The sequence below is a fragment of the Catharus ustulatus genome, chromosome Z (assembly GCF_009819885.2).
Source record: "Catharus ustulatus isolate bCatUst1 chromosome Z, bCatUst1.pri.v2, whole genome shotgun sequence".
Classification (NCBI taxonomy): Eukaryota; Metazoa; Chordata; class Aves; order Passeriformes; family Turdidae; genus Catharus; species Catharus ustulatus.
Window position 1 is genome coordinate 65,412,647 of NC_046262.2, and position 19,580 is coordinate 65,432,226.

Sequence of the window (19,580 nt, forward strand, 5' to 3'; positions counted from 1 at the left end):
GGAGCTCTTTCGGTGCCTGAATTCTCTTCTCCATTTGCATCCTTCTTAAGGAGCCTGCTTGTTCCCACAGCTCCACCTTGCTATCACTAGTAAACACTGGTGTTTGTCAAAAGGAGCAGAAAAGAAGTCTGAAACCAAAGTGAAACAAGATTGTTTAAACCTGTCAGAGGAATGAGATCAGCTATCTTTTGCAAAACTAGCTGGTCAGTTCTGCAGCCCTGGAACTAATACACCAAAAAGATTAATGCCAAATTTACCTGCCACTTCTGAATTCCACTGTACTGGGAAGCAAGAAGCACTTAATACCTTATAATTTTGTAAATTTACAGATGTTTATGTTTCTTAATAAAGGGTGGTTTCAGAAAAGATTAACCTCTTCTCACTGTATCAATCTTTTTAAAAGTATTTTATAGATATAAGGGTGTGTCGGAACTGCTGTGCAGCACAAAGCAAAGACCCCTGCATTTGCCAGATGTCATTAACTTGTGCTTACACGGACAGTGTGTGAAGTATAATCTCAGATATTTAAAATGACCATGTGAAATTAGCTTAGGTTAAACTACAGTTAGTTCTGTTTTGAAGGATAGGTTAAAGGAGTAAGGAAATATTTCTAGCAAGGGTCTCCAAAACCTGCTGTTTCCCTGGTCAGAGAATCTGCCTTGAATCAGTTAAGACTCTATTTATCCAAGCACACAAAAGAGATTCTATAAAGGGGAGACTTTTCTCTCTACTAATGCATGAAACATAGAGGTGTGTGAGGCCCTTTCTGGATTGCTAATGATTAATTGCTCCCTCCCTGTATTATTTGTCATACCCTGACATTATGCCATAAAGGCATGAAGGCACTGCCAGCAGTGAGGCTGGGCAACTCACACAGGTACCTACTTTGCACCATCAGCTGTTCCAGCTGGCTTGGCTAATTTCGCATTTTGTATTTAGAGCAAAAGAGGCTCAAGTGTCCATGCTAGTCTGTAATTACCACCACAGCTGAAGTAGACTTTCTTTCTGCTGTGTACCTTTCTCTTCAAGACTGTATAACTCATCTATCTCACAGCTCACTTACAGATGTGCCTTTCCCTGGAAAACCTGTGGAAAAAGTAAAGCTGAAATCTTATCAGAACAGAGGGATTTTGATGCTAAAGGCATGGGCCAGGTATGCTGGGGACCCATAACCTTTTCCTGCCAAAGGAGTGGCCTTCCATAATCCCAGCAGAGACTTCTACAATTAGGTCTGTAGGTGTCACTGGAAAACTGCAGAAAGCCTCCTGTAAAGGTGAATGGTCCTGGCTGTGGTTGGGTCTCACTAGATCTCTTCTGGTTTTGTGAAGTCAAAGGAAAGGAGATGGGACAATCGTGTCACTGGTCTTATCACAGCAGTAGATCAGAGAGAAGTCCTCTGAAACAGGCAGGGATACAAAATCTCCTTGTGGCTGTAATCCGAGGTCTGCAATGCAGCCTCTCCCTACAGCAGTTCTGTCTGGGTGGGGACAGGAGATACCACCATGATAGATAGGGTAGATCTCAGACTGCAGGAAGAGACATTTTTCCTGGGGCAGGGACAGGGAGCACACTACGTGCAGAACATTTGCTCAGGTGGTGCACCTCCTGCAGCAGGTGGCTGAGCGGCAGAAGGCAGTGAGGAGGCTGCACAACATCAGGGAGACTGAAAAGGTGTTAAATAGCTCGTCCCAAACTCAGCCTGCAGTGGCCTCATAAGCTGACAACCAAACAGCCAAAAAAAACCTCCCTCATCAGCACACACACAGAAGGGAAGGGGGCTAATAATAAAGAAAGGAAGCTTGCAATGGCAAGGACCACAGGTGGAAGAGACTTCCCTGAAGCCTGAACTGCCCTTTCATAACCACTTTGTTTCTCTGCAGAGAGACATGAAGAGGAAAGACGTGTCACATCACAAGAGGCACTGGAGCTGAGTAAGGCAGCCCCATCTGGTCCCTGTATAACAACCAGTAAAGCAGCCCCATCTGGTCCCACAACACAGCCAGCACAACTAAGTAAAGGCTAGAGCTGATAGCAGTATGTGACTTCTGAGAAGTTCAGAGATGCCCATTTGATGACTTGACACTCTCTGGAGAGGGGCTGCTTTCTGGGGAGTCGTAGCAGGGATGTCACTGATAGGCTACTGTTTCATTAATCCTACCTTTAAAGGAAGGTGTTTGAAAGGGCCAATCAGATCTGGAAAATCAACAAATGGCTACAGGCTGGTACCACAGTCAAGGTTTCGGGTTCTTGGACCACATGAGAGACCTGTTGTACTAAGGGCTGATGGAGTCTGTCTGTCAGAGAAGGGAAAAAGCATCTTCGGCCATAGGTTTGCCAGGCTGGTAAAGAGGGCTTTAAATTCAAGGTGTCAGGATATGGGAACCTCAGTCCCTCTTAGTCCTTCCAGTCTGATGGCAAGTCAGCAAGAGATGCCCAGAACTTGGAGCAGGTCAGGAGAAAAACACATGAAAAGTCACAAAGGAATTCTTGATACTACAGTCCATATGTCACCTTCATCAAGGACTGAACTTAAATGCCAACACACACATTATAGGGAATGAACAAGAGGAGTTAGAGATGGGCTAACAGGCGCCACAGAGGTATAGTGGAGTGACTCTGAGGACTGGAGCATTGGAATGAGAGGTTACAGGCTCTTTTGGAAACAGGCAGGGGCTACCAGGAAAGAGTGTTTCTTTCTACCAAGAACACTCTGAAGTGGATGGAGGTTTTCACTGGAATTGATGAGGAGCCAGCTGAGAGCTCATGGGTCTGAGTTGAGGACAGGTGACATTATACCAGGGGCCCACTACAGGCTGCCTGACCAGGAACACTGAGCAAATGAGTCCCTCCATAGACAGATAGGAGCAGCCTCACATTCACAAGCCTGGTCCACAGAGGGGACTTGAACCCCCCGACAGCTGTTCAAGGAAGAATACAGCAGGACATAAGCAATCTGTGAGGTTTCTGGAACATATAGTAATTTCTTTCTCCAAGTGATAGAGAAGAAAGAGACGTGTTATGAAGGACTTTGTTCACACCAAGAAGGAGAGGCTGGTGGGGAATGGGAAGCCCAAGCACAGTCTTGGCTGCAGTGACCATGAAATCGTGGAGTTTGAGATCTGCAGGGCAATGATGAAGGTGGGCAGCAAGCTCAGTACCCTGAACTTCAGGACAGCAGACGTTGGTTTCTTCAGGGGTGTTTAGGGATAAAGTTCTGGAGGGAAGAGAAGCCCAGGAAAGCTGGTTGATATTCAAGGATCACCTCCTTCAAACGCAGCAGCAATGCACCCAGCAATGAAGAAGTCAGGCAGAAAATGCCAGGAGGCCTGCATGGATGAAGAAGGAACCCCTAGACAAACTCAAACATAAGGAAACACACAGAGGATAGAGGAAAGCACAGATAGCCTGGGAGAGTACAGAGAGATTGTCCAATGCACCAGGAATCAAGTAAGGAAAGCTGGTTTTTGGCCTGTTTTTTTATAGCAGGGGAGACCTGATATGAAGATCTATGAAGTGACTTCTGTGAGAAACTGTTGGAAACTTCCACCATGTCCAGCAGAACCAATGGCTGATGGCTCTGAAGATGAACATGCTGCTGGCCAAGGCTGGGCCAGCTAGAGATGATGGTAATGCCTCTATGATAACATATTTAAGAAGAACCGAAGTGAAGGTGTGAGTGCAGTTTTAAGTTATGCTGAGAAGAGGAAGAGGTGAGAACATGTGAGGGAAACAACGTGGAGACACCAAGGTCAGTAGAGAAGGAGGGGCAGGAGCTGCTCGAGGCACTGAAGCCGAGATTCCCCCGCAGCCTGTGGTACAGCTGCATGGTGCCCCTGCAGCCCATGGGGATCCATGGGGGATGCAGAGATCCACCCACAGCCTATGTGAAACCATGGGGGATGCAGAGATCCAGCCACAGTCCATGGGGATCCACAGGGATGCAGAGATCCACCCACAGCCCATGGGGATCCAGAGGGATGCAGAGATCCACCCACAGCCCATGAGGATCCATGGGGGATGCAGACATCCACCTGCAGCCCATGGAGGAGCCTCATGCTGGAGTGGGTGGATGCCTGGAGGAGGCTGTGATCTGGTGGGAGACCCAGTGGAGAGAGGTGCCCTGCTTCCAGGTGGGAGCAGCCTGTCCTTGGCGCGCTGCAGCCCATGGGAGAGTGACCCACACCACAGCAGTTTTGGGAGGACTGTCTGCCCGTGGGGGAGATTCACATTGCAGCAGCTGTTGGAGGACTGCTACTCCTGCGATTTGGAGCCATGCTGGAGAAATTCACAGAGAATTGTCTCCCATGGGAGGGACCCCATGGTCTCACAGGGGAACAAATTCTCTCTCTGTGAAGCAGAAGAAAACCTTAGGTGATGAACTGACCAAAACCCTATGCCATGTGTCCCTGCACTGTCGGTGGGAAGGAGGGAGTGGTTGGGGGAAAAGTTGTTTCTAAAGGCTTAAACTACTTCTCATTATCCTCCTCTGATTTTGTTAGTAATAAACTCACTTGCTATCTCTAAGTTGAGCCTATTTTGCCCTTGGCATGTTTTCTCCTGTGTGGTGGCGTGGCAGGAGACCACTGCCTTCCCAAGAGCATCTCTCTATGAGAAGGGGATAGCTTAGGTCTCACCAGATGCTCACGCACCATAACGTCTGAGGGTCAACAAAACAGCTAGCAGCTTACTTACAGAAAAGTTGCACAGAACCTGCTAGGTAGTTGTAAAACTTAATGGCCTATTTTGTGGGAAAGCAGCACACCTCAGTGTTGAAAGCAGTCCATTCAGACAATCCCCCTTGTAGTAAAGAATACAAATTTTGTGTGCTTTGAGTAGAAATGGGCAGGGTATGGAATCTTGTGGAGCCAGCAAGAGCTATGGCACATTTGGGTATATGTGGGGTTTGGTGAGACAGTGTATGGACCTTGGCATGGCCTTGGAGAAGTCTGAGAAAGTCTTGGGAGGATTTAGGGTTTAGGTTGTTTGTGGACATTTTAGATGAGTCTTTGGGGGCAGTTGGATGTGATTTGAGATGTATTCATGGCCCAGCAGAAAGGCTTCAGGGTGTCTATGGTTGCAACCTGGACACAGGGTATGGGAAATTTTGGGGCCCATGGGCAAGCCATGGTTTGTTTGGTAGCTCCTGGAAGGGACTTACAGATGTTTTGTGAATTAAAAAAAGTTTTATACGGTGTTTGTAGGAAATTATGGTTTGTGGGTCTTTGAAGAAGGACTTTCAGGAGTTCAGAAGCAGAGGTTGGTCAGAAGACCACTCAGAAGTATTTGGATGCCTGGAATGCAGCTTCGGGAGTGTACTCTGACAGGATTGGAGAATACTGGAAGTACTCAGGTAGACTGTGGGAATAAGTGGAGGTACCTTAGAGCAGGACTAAAAAGGTTTTTGAGTTGCCAGCGTGGGGATGGGAGTGTTTGGGGGAATTTACTTCGGCTGGGGGGAAAATGCTGAGCAATGTTCAGAGGAAGGGGACTAGAGCAGGGTTGGGCATATTTTGAGGCCCTGGGGCAACTCAGGCACCCTTGGGTTTAGTCAGGCAGGGATTTTGGGGTCCTGAGGTTCTTGTATCCAAAGGAAGACTATGAAGATTTTGAAGAATCTTGAGGGGCGGCCATATGAGGAGTGGCTAAGATCACTTCATCTGTTCAGCTTAGAGGAGACTGAGGTAAAACCTTATTCCATTGTTCAATTTCCTTGTGAGAGAAGGTAGAGAAGAAGGCACTGATCTCCCTGGTGACCAGTGACAGGACCTGAGGGAATGACGTGACCTTTGTCAGGGAAGTTTAGGTTGGATATCAGGAAAAGGCTCTTCACTCAGAGGGTGGCTGGGCACTGGAACAGCCTCTCCAGGGAAGTGTAAGCACCAAACCTGACAGAGCTCAAGAAGCATTTGGACAATGCTCTCAGACACATGGTGTGATCCTCTGGCATGGTGCTGTGCAGGGCCAGGAGTTCGGCTTGACCCTTGTGGGTCCCTTCGAACTCAGAATACTCTGTGTTTCTGCAACTACATGAGGCCGAATCCTGGGGGACTCAAGCAGATCTCTGGTGTTTCGGGCTGTGGGGCTGTGTCAGGCTTTCCTGGGAGCACCAGAAGCGGTTTTCGCGTGCCCAGCGATAACCAAGACGGCCGAGTCAGTGTGGGGAGCCTTTTTAAACCGAGCGCACGTGTGGCGGTGGGCTGGCTCCGGAAGGTCCCTGCCGCTTCCCCGGCTCCCGCCAGCAGAGGACATCCCGCCGCCGTCCCTCAGCGCCTCAGCGCGCTCCGCCGCACCAGCGCCGGCTCCCACGGCGCCGCCTCGGGCCTGCTCGGGGGGCCGGGGCCGCCGCGGAGGGACGGCGGTGCGGCAGGGCCATCCGGGAGCAGCGCGGGCAGGCGGAGGCCCCGCCGCAGCGGGCAGCACGCCGGGGCCATGGGGCCACGGGGCCATGGGGCCACGGGGCCATGGGGCCACGGAGCCACGGGGCCATAGGGCCCGGCGCAGCCGGGCACGGCCGCAGCGCCGTGGGCTCCGAGGGGACAGCGCGCATGTCCCGGCCACGAAGAGCGGCGGGACAGGGGGAGGGACCCTGCGCCGGGATAAGAGAGAGAGGGAGGGACCCTGCTCCGGGATGAGAGGGAGAAGGGTAGGGAGCGAGGAGTGGGGTTATGTCCGAGAGTGGAAGGGAGGACCGGGAGAGGAGAAGGGATGGTGAGTCAAGAAGTGGGACAGGGGAGAATGAAACACGGACAAGGAAGGGAAGAGGAGGAGGAGAAGGTGGAGGGAGCAAAAGGGAAACGGGGATAAAGGAAGACGTGTGGGGAGAAGGAAGTTAAGGGCTAAAAAAATGCACAAAAAGGATACAAAAACAAGCCTGAGGGTCTGGCAGTAGGAGAAAGAGAAATTGGGAAACAGAGAGGCAGAGTGGAAAAACCAGGAAGTGGGGCCGAAACAGAAGAAAAGGGATGGAGAGCAGAAAATGGAGGAAGCACAACAGGAAAGAGGAGATTTGGAGAAAGACGTGTAGAGATGGGAAGCAGGACAGATAAGAAGATCGCTGGCCTCAAGGATGCGGGCTGACCCCAGGAGCACTGCACATGAGCACAGACCCCATCTTGGCTGAGTCCCTGTCAGGAGGGCCGAGGGCTGGCACTGCTCCCTCGCCAGCTGAACACCCACCATGCCCAGAAGTGCAGAGCACCCAAGGAGGGGAACTCACCCTCCCAGCTGAGCTCTGCTACGGTGCCCTACACCTCTCTTCCTCTTTTGAGGGGAAAGGACAGAGCCGAGCCTGAAGAATCACAGCCTGAGCCCTTGGGGATGCGGGGCTATTGCTCACCTACCTGGCAGGGCTTGCACTTGGCTTGTGTTGTGCAGCTCTGTTCCATGTGCCATTGGATCATGCAGGGCTCCATTGTCACCTCAACCCACCCACAAGGCATCTGCTGCTTGCAGGAGTGGGGAGCCATGTTCATGGACATCACTAGTGGAGATCCCTAGTTCATGCAGACCCTCCTGCCACCCATCTGTCTCCCTCTGCACCAGCAGTGGACCTCTCCATAGCTCACTTCCTTGGCTTCCTCATCCCAGCACCCTGCAGAATTGGGGTCACCCCAGCCCAGCTCCCTGCTTAACCAGCCAAGTATTCACATCCTGCAGTATTTCGCTATGCTCCAGCGTCCCCAGCCGCACCAGCAAGGTCACTTGGCCTGTGCATATGTGGCCTGATGTCATCCACCTTCCTTGGAGAGGAGCTGAACCCAGTGAGTGGTCTCTGCAGCTTGACATGCATGGCGAAATCCTGGTGATGCAACTTCTGAACAATGCACTATATCTACTCCAGCACTTGACACCTTTGCCAGACTACTCCAAATCACACAACTCATGGGATAAAGCACTTTCCAGCACTTCCTGCATTATTAGGGCTTTCTTCATCCTCCTTACTTCTTGCTTAGCTGTTCAAGTGTGACTGTGACCAGTTGTCCTTTACCTCTATTGGCTCACAGCATGAGGTGCTGAGGTTTGGCTGGAAAGTCAAGTCAGTGCTAGAAGGACTGTCAGCAAACTCAGCAGCAAGCATGGTGAAAGGTGGTAGAAGAGCTGTCTCACCTGCAGACAAACTCATGCACAGAGGAAGGATGCCCACCTCCAAACTTGCTGAGTTGTACCAATGTGACCTAGAGGAGACCTAACCTCAAGAAGAGGAACAAGTCACATAACTTCACAAGGTCACAACACATTCAGAACAACTAGGTAGAGCTTTGACATGGACCTTGTCTATAAACCCCAGTCTGCAGCAGTTTCACAGGGAAGTGGCAGTGATAAAATGCCTACTTCCCAGCTCTTTGGTGAAAAATCCTGGTTTCTACATTCGTGTAATCCATTTCTTAGGAGATGGGGACTGAGCAATGAAAACATCTAGAGCTGAGGGGCAGGTGTGCATCCTTATCATAGGATCTCAGCCAGAAAAGCATGGTTTTATCTTCTCTGGGAAAGCCTTTTGCAGTGGCAGCACAGTTCTGGTGGGCATACGAGAGGAGAAGCAAATCAGACTTGCGCAATAATCTTGTTCTCATTGTATCCTTTCTTAACAACAGCCTGTGAGAGAAACACACCTTTGGACTCCTGCACTGATCACTGTTCCTGACGCTCCTGCACTGTGTGAGCAGTGATTCCAACAAAGAACCTGGTTGCAGCTCAGTAGAGCAGTAAGTTATGTTTTCTAGACTCCACCGTGTATATTTGGTTGTCAGAGGTGCTTGTTTTTGCCAGATGACATGGTTAAATGGCTGGCTGTGGAACAAAGCAACCCAGGCATTTCAAGGAATTCACTTGTAGCCTAATTTTGAAACGCGATTAAGACCTGAGGAGTGCAGAAAAGGAGCTGGACTGCAAAGCCTCTGCATTCTGGCTATCTGCATTTGCAGGCTCAAAGTGGGATATTTGCAGCACCAAGTCTCCTACTTGCAGAGAGCCATAACATAGGTGGATTTGCCATCCTTGTGAGATCAGTGACCTGTGAGTCATTTGCAAAACAGAGCTCTCTGTTGAGCAGCCAGGGCACTCAGGAGCTACTCTTGTAGCAGCAGAAATTATCTGGGAGGGGAACACTCCATCTGGGGAGCAGGGAAGGTTTTTTTCCTGAGGAACATGGGTATTACTTCCATCCGTCCTAGGGCCAGACAATTGTGACCTCACTTTTCTAGCACAACATTCGCTGCTGCAGTGTCAGTGAGAAGCAGTGAAGTGGTTTGTCATCCCCAGCTGGGGTCTCCAGACCCCATAGCACATGGCAAGCATGGCCAAGGAGCTGAACAACTGCTGTGCCATCTGCCTGGACAGCTGGGAGGATGCCAGCTATGCACTGCCATGGCTGCTCTGCTTCTGCTAAGTGTGCCTCCTGTAGTGGGCTGGGAGCAAGCCTGAGCACCCCTCTGCAAGAGGAGGGAGATATCCATCATGTACTCAGTGTGGGGAGATGACAGCTTTGAGGAGCATGACATTCCACCCCACAGGGCACCACTGGACATATTTCACCTGAGAGGAGGACGTCTCAGATATCCAGATACCCCCAGTCTCCACACTCTGCCATCAGTTGGGGGACAGCCACATCCAGTGGCTGATAGTGAGTACAGCAACTATAACTGCAATATTTGTTGTACTCAGTAATGAAAGCTTTCATTTTTAAAGGAATGTAAGAAAAACCCAAATCTAAACCACAAATAATGGACAAAACTATGGTCCATGTTGTTCTACTGTGGGGATGTGAGGGGAGCAGAGAAGAAGAAAAAGGAGAAGTTTTGGTACAGGTGCTCCACAATCAGCACAACTGGCTGCAGGAACAGGCATCCCTGCTATGGTCTCTGCTCAAGTGATTTCCCCTGAAGGGAGCTGTGATCATGTATCAAACTCAAAGAAAGTCTGATGCATGATCTCCTGAGCACTTAGCTGCCCCTAGTCCATCGCCTTTCAACATTATCAGACATGTTCCACCTGAATAGGAGCTCCTGCTGTCCCCAGTCCCTATAGCACTGCAATAGTTCTGCCATCAGCCTTGTGGCCACTGCCCTGGGGTCAGTGAGCATCTCCTGCACTACATCTCAGCATCCCTCCTCTACCTTGCTGTTCTCCACCACTTGCTGTCATAGTCGCATCAGGAGCTGGGGCAGTTCTTTGAGAAAGGTAGAAAGCAGCACTACTTTGCCTGAATGAGGCTTTGGTCCAGCTTCTACAGACCTCCCTGCACAGGCACACAAGAAGCCTTGCCCACCAGCTTGTTAGCACCATCACACACAGGCTCATTGGGGAGGCCCAGCATCAAATGGCCTGGAGATCAGCAGTGCAGGTGGAGAGTGGGAGCACAGCCCCCCTTCAGTTCCTAGCCTTGATACCATGTTGGGGTTAGCTCCAATAAAAATGCAGATGACCACAATTTAAGGCTATGGGAAAGTCCTGCAGTAGGGGTGAGTAAAAAATCACCCCCAGAATCCTCCAGTTCCAGTGTGTTGATCATTGCCAGAAAGTTCTCTGCTTCCCTTGTTATCATTAGTTCCTTTTTGCTGCAATAATTTTAATATTCCTAATCACCCTTCCCTATTGGACCCCGTCCCTAAACTCTGCCCTAATTCTTCCCCTCCTCCGAGTTCATAAATACCCTGCCATGCCCTAACACTTGCTTTTGGCCATTTGCCCTCGTGGATGGAACTGGCCTCCCTGTACCATCTTTCCCAGTTCATTCAGCACAAACTGTTTGGCTTGCTGTTTGTTGTTTTCTATTGTTAAAGATTTTTAGTTCCCAGTCAGTCAGGTCAGATTTTCTTTCTGCATAAAATTGCCAAGTTCAGTGGAGCCCCCGACCCTAATAGCCAGGCTAGGATCGGTCGGAGGCCACAGTGCCCCCAAGGGGGTCTCCCAGTCCAGTCTTCATGGAGTCCCAGCAGTAGGTCCCATTCTGTCCCCATTCCTACCCACTGGGGGCAAGAAGGGACCCGGAAGAGCCCAGAGAAGGCTGTACGTGGGTGGGATTCCGCAAGCAGCTGGCTGATGAAAGCTCACCTGGGGCTCTCTGGCAAGCCTGCAAAAGGAGGGCCAGCAGCTGAGAACCCTTTCCAGACTGCCAGGAAGACAACCTGCCTTCCAGTGACAGAGTGAGAGTGCACCAGGATCCAGCTAAATCAGTCCAGGCTGCATCTGGGGTATACACCAGCCCCTTGTGGTTCCAGCTTTCCAAATCTATTTAATATTTGTTAAAAGGAAATGCAATCATGAAAACTGCAGAAGACGTTTGAATATTACTAACTGATGATGGTAGTGTTGATCTCCCCACTTGTACTGTTTTCCTCCCCTTTCGTGGTGCTTTGACCACTGATTTCTCATGTATTTTCTGAGCATTACAAGTTTGCATTTCTGCAATTGATCCTAGGACAGATGTTTCCAGCCAGGGATGCCCCACGGTCAGCCCGTGCCTCACTACTCAACCTCTCAAGTCCTTCTCCTGGCACACCCTGTGCCCCATATCCTGGGGTTCTGCTCTCCTACCAGCTTGCAACTGCCCACTGCAGCCTCTCTATAGCAGCGCCCAAATCCCTCCTCCTCCCCGGAGTCATGAGTTGCTGCTGTTTTCTCTGTCGGCTCAGGGTTGTACTCTTCCAAGGCAGGAGCCCCAAGAAATTCAACAAGGGGAAGTGCAAAGTCGTGTCCTTGCTTGCAGTGAAAGAGAAGTGGGTGAGTATTCAGGCAAATGAGCGAAGAAAGTCCCAAATTATGAATATAATTAATTCAAGACTTTGCCTCACCTTGCCTTTCTTTGGCTGGTGAATAAAATTGTGGGGAGGAAAGAGAACCACGGTGTGTGCTAAATCCCATAGTGGGCAGCTCGGGAAGAGGACACTCAGAGCAGCTCCCTACTGCTCTGGTGGAAGTGATTATAGGGAAAGGGAAATTAAAAACAGGAGATTGCCTGTTTTCATCTTTTCAAACTTTTACACTATTGAATCTCCCCTGCCACCTCTGCTGGGAGAAGAGGCAGGTGTGTGCCACAGGTGCTTGCTGCAAGTTGCCCTGGCAGCTGGGAGAGAGCAGAGAGGGACACACACAAATTCATTTCACTGGGAAACAGCTCTAGAGGCACTCGAGTGCAAGCGCTGGAAACACTGCAGCCGTGCTGTCTTGTGTTAGGTACAATATGTGGAGATGTGGAAAGCGTCTCCGAGGCAGCACACTCCCTCCCCCTTCTTGCAGTACACACACAGCTGTGTGTGAGGATCACTTTCATTTGCTCCTGACCAGGGCAAGGCTCAGTGTGTCCAGCAATGTGAGTCCAAAGGAATGTAACCTGTTCCTTTGTGTTTGGATTTACTGAGCAAGCACTGAGCTGATTTCGCTCCTGGGGACTGGAGAAGCACATGAACAAATGCACTTTTCTCCCTTGGTGGGAAGGTGGTTTGATGCCTTATTACTGTAATTGCCAAATCCATCCATTGTTGCAGGCTGTCTTCAAGACTTCATCCTCTTTCACCCTCTGCTCAGGAAGGAGAGCCAGCTTATTTTGACAATGCTCTCAGAAAAGTGCTTGGCATTTGTTTATTCTGCACTGTATCTCTGGTCATCCTTGTTCCTCTCACTCTTTAAAGGTAAGCTCATCTGTGCATCTGTGTTGTCCAGGGCTTTCTTTTTTTTTTTTTTTTTTTTTTTTTTTTTGTAGTTTGGGTTTTCTGTTGCTGTTGTTTTTATTTGTTGTTTTGTTTGTTTGATTTTTTGTTTTTTTCTTATAAATGCTAGTTACATTCAACCCCAACTTTTATTTTCAGAAAGTCTTATATCTACTTGTGTTTTGAACATCATTAGAGTCACATACTGGTTTAGCTGACTTTTGTAATCAGTTTGGGTAAGTTTGTAGATCTTACAGTGCTGGGCACATTTTTGTAAGAAAGAAGAAGTGTGTGGGTTTGTTTCTGTGGGTTTGTTTTTTTTTTTGTCAATTAAAGGTGAGTAATTTTAACTTCCATAAATTAATTGAAATGGTTGTGTTTCAAAAGAAATCAGTTTCTACTGGGTTTTTTGAGAGGAAATTGTAACTTTAGGCTGGGCAGAATGACTTTGAGAACCCTGTAGGTGTGTGGGTGCAATGGTGTTCTATAGAGAAATATGATCAGAAGAAAATACATAACTGTTTATTTTCTGTGCCTCATTTAGGAGAATTAAATCTATATAAATGCATACATTTACTATTACTGTTTTGTTTTTATTAAGCATACTCTTAGTATTCTTAATAAGAAACATCAAGGCAGAGATAGATATATATAGTTGAAAACATCTAATAAGAATAATAAGGCCCTTCTGTAGTCTAAAGTGTCAGCTCTGACTAACCTATCTTCAGAAGTTTCAGCATGATGCAAATAAAAATAGGAGCTGTATGATTATTTAAAAACATTCAGGATTGCAAGGCTGACAAAGTGTTTTTAAATGAGAATGTTGAAATAGCCAAAGTCATGAAAGATGTTCAGTATTCAACACAAAATGTGCTTTTATGGCTCCCTTTCAGCTGAAACGTACATGCCTGTGGCAATCAAAAATTCTAAAACTGAATATTCTAGGTGAAAAGGACCGTGTCTTGTTTTTCTACAAATTGTTTACAATTTATATATAAGCAGGATTGTCTTTTAAAAGTAGAGGAAGTGGTCTACCTATTTCAGAAGTGCAGGAGCACTTCAAATGTGCATATATGTGATGTTGCACTGAACTGTTCATGCCAGAAAGGCAATTCCTCATTAATTCATCTGAAGCTATAAAACATCTGGGCATTTAATCTGCCTAATGTAGCAATGGTACTGCAGGAGAATGTTTACGCACTTTGCTAAATTAGGAACCTTGCTATCTTCGAGACATTTCTGTGCTACCTTAGGATTTGAACTAGCAGGGGGTTATGACATCTAGTTATGAGATATGTCATTTTATGGACATTTCCATTTTGATTTCTGTTTCATGTAAATCCTACCTTTTAAAACATAAGGAGTCACTAATTCATCAGAAGTATGCCTAGTTTCTCTCAACAGCACATGGAAACAAACTGCTTTTATAAATAATTCAGAGGATTTTTTGTTAGGTGCTTTTACTGCAGCTTACAAGTATGCACTTTTACAGAAAAATGCTAAAGCAGAATAAAATGAATCTCTGATAAAGCGGGTCTGTAACTGACCTCTACTTTAAAGATTTTTTTAACTTAAAAAAAAAAAAAAAGGGAGGAGGGGAAAACCCTGGAAAGACCTGGATGTTGAGCTGTCAGGCAGAAGAGAAAAAAGTCAAGATGATCTTATCATGTTATCAGTAGCAGAGTTTTTTTAACAGTAAATCCAGATGAACTTGCCCTGGGTTCCTTAGTTCACCCACATGGAAGTCATGGTAAATTCAAATCTTAGCTAACATCACTCTCACATAGTGCTGAGTTGTTTCAACATTGTTCATAGTGATTTATCAAGTTCTGAAAACTCCTGTAGGGCTGTTTCACAGGAAAGTTGCGACAAGAACTAGATAAAAACTGAAGGAAAATAACACATGAAGAGCTCATTTTTTTCCCCACTTCTTTCCTCCACTGTCTGCTTCAATCTGACTTTACTCACAATAATGCTAGGAGGCCCAGTAGTCATGTAATTTAAGCTAGGTCATTGCAGCCTTCTCTCTTGAAGAGCTGATGTTGCTTATTTTGAGACATGGGCCTAAGCAAAACTCAGGAAACTGGTTTTCAACCTTCCTATATCCCAGGTGATATAGGAAGTCCCTGTCTCTCAGGGTCAGACATCAATTCCAGGCCAAGGGCAATCCTTGAAGGAGCATCCAGAATGCAGAAGGACCCAGTGAGTCTCAGCACACCTAACAACCTAACAACCTTGGGTGGAGGGACTTGAAAAACCTGGTTCAGGGAGTGATTAGAAAGGAGGAATCAGATCCATTCCTGCTTCATTTCTTGAGTGTGGTGCAGTCTGAGAGATAGGGTGCAGACGACCCTGCAAGGACGTTCTGAGAAACATGTCACAGTGATCACAAAAACACATAACCTCTCTGAGGAGTTATCTTCAGCTCAGGGCACAGGCACCTACAAGGTTTGAACAGCCAGGGAAGTTAAACACACATTTGGCTGGTCTCCAGTCAAACCATGTATTCTAATTACTGTGCCTTTATATCCTTTTTTTTATTTCTCAAGTGAGACTATTACAGTGCCCACATGCTGCAAAGAGCAGAGTCAGACCTCTCGGTTTCTTAGCTCTGTACAGGCTGCCATCAGGGTCATATCTAGCCAAGTAGCTTTGAAAAACCCAAAAAAGGCAAAGGCAAGCTGAGGGCAGCAACCTTTTTCTGCAGTCTAGTGGGAATATAAGTGCTCAGCTGTGTGGGACATATCCTATGGCAGGGGATGCTGCAAGTGAGCTAACCAGCTCTAAGATGTAAATGATGAAGTAATTCAGCCTGACTTGGTATACCCAGCTGGTACGAAGCAGCTTTTCTTTGGCTCACTGACAATACAGAGTTGAATTTCTGTGCTACACAAATTTCATGCTTTTTCACACCTTTGCTTATTTTGTTGAGTTCTAGTGATAGAACTGATGATCTCTTGGAGCAAATCCTCACAAATTTCTTGGTTCACTTCCATGCAAGCAGGTGCTGTTTCTGCAACAGCAGAAACATTGGCAAGATAGCCTCAGAAGGCCAGATTTTGCTGCCAAGCTACAATTTCTCTAATGTGAGCTAATTAGACTGAGGTGACATGAGTTTAGAGAGCTGTGCGTTAGGAAGACTAAATAATGTTACTTAAATACCTATATATGGAGTCTAAACTTGGGGCCTCAGCTTTTGAGGCCTGATAGAACTGCAATGATGTGTGTTAATCAAACTCATTTACTCCAAAGAAACACGGTGGAACAGATAAAATTATTCCTGTGCCTTAATGGAGTAATGTCATTGATAATTTAGGTGGTCGGTGAAGTAGCTGTACTTTCATGTCTCATAACTATTATCAGAGTAGAACCAGGTGTGAAAGTTAGATAATTTAGAATCTTCCATACCCTTTGTTAGAGGTCTGAAGGTTGTATTCACCTCAGCCCTGCACATTCTCTATGTCGATGCATTGAATGATAGTTTCGAAGATAACAATATAGCTGATACACATTTAAAATAGAAAATATATGAGCTAGGCCTTAGCTTGTACTGGTAGGTCTTCCATGTTGACAGCATAAAAAGATGCCACATGTGCAACTTGCAGACATGGGAAATTGCAATCAGATCCCTGTCATTATTTTAATATCTAGTAGCACAGACAGCAGGGCTGATCACTCTGAATGCTGAGAGTTTGCTAAGGCATCACATATGCATGGAGCCCAGGGAGTTAATGTACATGTCCATGGCACGTGCACATATGCTCCTTGATCAAGAGCACTAGTGCCACTGATATGTGACAATACATTTAAGATGGGCAGGCTGGGTCCTAAGCAAACCCTTGTTTTCTCTGAATTACTGTCTGCTACAGTAACTTGCTGTACGTACTTGCTTCTCAAAGTTGACTTTTCAATTTAATGAACCAGACCTTGTGTTCAGTCACTAATCTTCCATGTGCATTCACTGGCACAGCTCTAAGGCTGATCTGTGTTATCATAGGCACAGCTGCAACAGTGGAGCTGGCCCAAGCTTCTGAGAAGTTGCCATCCTCCAGGAAAGTTGGAGGTGTTTCTGTGTGCATTTGCTGGTAGTGATCTGAGCTAAATCTTGTGTTAACTCTTCTCAAATACCGCTGGAAAAGGTGGGAAGGTCCAGAAAAAGCACCATGACATCACCAGTGCCTATTGTTATATGTGCTTATTGGTGTAGCATTCTTGCATGTAGGAAGGGATCCAGAAGCAGATAGAATGCATGGGAAAACAGCACCCATCTGGTCTTTGGGATGATGCCAGATGGCACCTTAGGAGCCTTCAACCTTGCTCCAGCTCAGAGAGTTTTCTGATGGTCTCAGAGAAGAGGCTCCCATTCTAGGCAGAGGATTCATCTCTTAAAGACAGCTTTGAAACTCTTTTTTTCTCTCTGGTTTATTTTCCTAAGGCATGTGGAAAAGAACATGAGTTAGTGATGGTGGTAGCATATACAATTTCATTTGTATGTGACAAGCAAGGAGGGAGATATTGTCTCTTCAGCTCTAGGGTGTGATTAAAGTAGATCAAACCTCTTTGAATCTGTCCTGACATGGTTGGTTGAAGATGTCTACTGCCTAGAGATCCTACTTAATGTAGTTAAGGAAGAGATCAAATCGGACTGAGGCAGGTGGGGTTAGCATTGACAATCAGTATCAACCCAGGAAATGAGAAAGGTAGACAGGAGTTTATTGCTGTTTTAGAACATACTCCTGAGAAAATACAGGTTGAAGAAAGACTCAAACCAAATACTTTCTGCATTGAGGAAAACAGCTGATGAGAAGACTGAGACCAGAACCAGATAGAGTGTTTAGAAGTAAGAATCTCCCCACCCAAGGCTTGCAATTAAGTCAGTAAATTGCACAGGAAGGAGAACCTGTAGTCAATAGGAGTACTTACGCATGTAAACAGTGAGGTGCAGGTGTCAGTCTTGCCTTGCTATCAATTAGTTTTACACAATTAGAAAATCTGTGGTTAATGGAGTGCTGAAACAGATGTCTGCAGACCGTATCACTATTCAGAAATGGTGTTTTCAACACTTTTGCTTTCCACAATGCTGAAGAGAAAACCACAGTCCTCATTTCTATTCATAATGCAACATAGATTTGGGCAAAAAAATTGCTTATAAGAAAGAGGCAGGCTTGAGGAGGTCTCATTTCTCACTGAGAACTCAAAGAGGTTGAAGTCAGTGTGCAGACTGGACTAAGACAGTGCACTGTGTTCCCTGAAGCTCAGGTGTTGTTATGTGGAAAAGCATCACTAGTCACTTCGATCTTTACTATGCCTAGAGAAAAAATTAAGTTGTAAATTGGAAAAGATGTGTCTGTGGCAGCTGAGGTGAGAGACGGTCTGATCTATACAAATTCATATAGTGATAGAATAATTTGGCTGGAAGGGACCTCCAGAGTCCAACCCTTCTACTTTATTGGTTTGCTATCTGAGGTGTCAAGCTGCAAGCATCTTCAAGGACAGCAGTGTCCCTTATGCACAGCACCCTTGAGAAAAAAAAAAAAAAAGCTCTCTTAGTGCTGTGAGAATGCTCCATCGTGCAGCTCTATCTTACTGGTGCTGTCCCTGTGCACTTGCCAGGAGAGCTGGTTTCTTCACGATGGAGCCCTTCCTCATGCATGCTGAAGGCAACCAAAAGAACTCCCCCTTATTTTCTCATTTACAAGAAGATCAAAATGATACCTCTTTAACTCTAATCCACCTGCTGTTTTACAGCAGCCTGTTGTCTCAGTGGCCTTCCCTCACTCCAAGGGATCAGTGCTGCCCTATGGAGGCTTCATGACACAAACCTAACTGTGTGTCATACAGTGGGTCTCATTCAGTGCCGGCTGGCTGTAGAGAATGATGCTGCTTAATGTCCTCATCACGTCTGAGTCAACGCATTTGGGAAAAACCAAAAGTGGGAAGTCATATGATGATGCACATAATACATTACATAATTCTTAGCCATCTTGTGGGGTTTTTTTAAGATCCTGCAGAAGTGATAGAATAGTGATGGCAATTGATGGAGTGCTTTCCCTTTAATATGGTGTCATTTTAGAAAAGTAGTCAGCAAACTGAAATCCAGCTTGAGCAATTGTAACAATGGAAAGAAGAGATCAAAATTTGAATCAAAAGTTTCTAGATATTTTGCATTTCCCACTTTTTCAAGTGGCAAATGGGCAGCAACTTTGAATTAAACATGTTCCTGTTCAGACTTCACATACATCAATGGCAACTGCCGAGCAAAAGATTTGCCTTTCTATTATAACCAAACAGCTATCCTGGAGCATACTGTCTGCAGTAGCATTTTGTTCAAAGTCTAAGAGTTTTAATGTAATTTCCAAAGATATTAGGGTCACCATTTATAATTTAAATTTATTGATATCTCAGCTCAAGCACTTCAGCACTCCTGGCACCATCAGGTCTATTTATGTGTTGACTGATGTCAAAGAGAGAGCAGCAGGGTAAAGAGAAGGTAGATATAAGGGAAACACATCTGTGGGTAAGGAGATGTCCTTCTCCAGAGGAGGCCTCTGTCAAATGGGCAAATTATTTCCCCTTTGGGTCAAAAGCTGTTGCAGACTCAGGAATTCTTTGTTGGGGAATACAAGAGGGCAGTCCAGACAGCACAGGATTACTTTCTGACTTTCAGGCTCATTCTGGTCTCACTCAGAGACCGAGTGTCCTGTATCTGCGGCATTGCTACTGTATTACGAGATGATAGTCATGCTCCCCCTGGACACACAGGGCAACATTTTTTGTTTTAATTTTGCTTTGTCTGTACCATCATAATTCAGGAGCAGTAGACTGAAGTTACCGAAGCTTAAAAGCAACAGAGTAAAGACAGGACAAAATCAGGCTCCCCAGATGGTCATTCTCTAGAAGTACCTCAGTTTCACTGTGGTTCACTTCTGCTCT

The 19,580-nt window shown here is 46.5% G+C and overlaps 1 protein-coding gene across 3 annotated transcripts in view; it reads left to right on the top strand.

The window, feature by feature from the left end:
* The first annotated feature begins 8,396 nt into the window (after window positions 1-8,396).
* LOC117010494 (neuronal acetylcholine receptor subunit alpha-7-like) overlaps window positions 8,397-19,580 on the top strand; it is a 62,079-nt gene continuing 50,895 nt past the window's right edge. The window contains exons 1-2 of one of the 3 annotated variants that reach the window (XM_033085002.2): window positions 8,397-8,705; window positions 12,486-12,629. In XM_033085002.2, coding sequence (XP_032940893.1) covers window positions 12,551-12,629 — 79 coding nt within the window. In that variant the 5' untranslated portion in view covers window positions 8,397-8,705; window positions 12,486-12,550. Of the gene's footprint in view, window positions 8,706-11,652; window positions 11,722-12,135; window positions 12,311-12,485; window positions 12,630-19,580 lie in introns of those variants that run through there. The other 2 variants (XM_033085001.2, XM_033084999.2) reach the window with 2 other exon arrangements.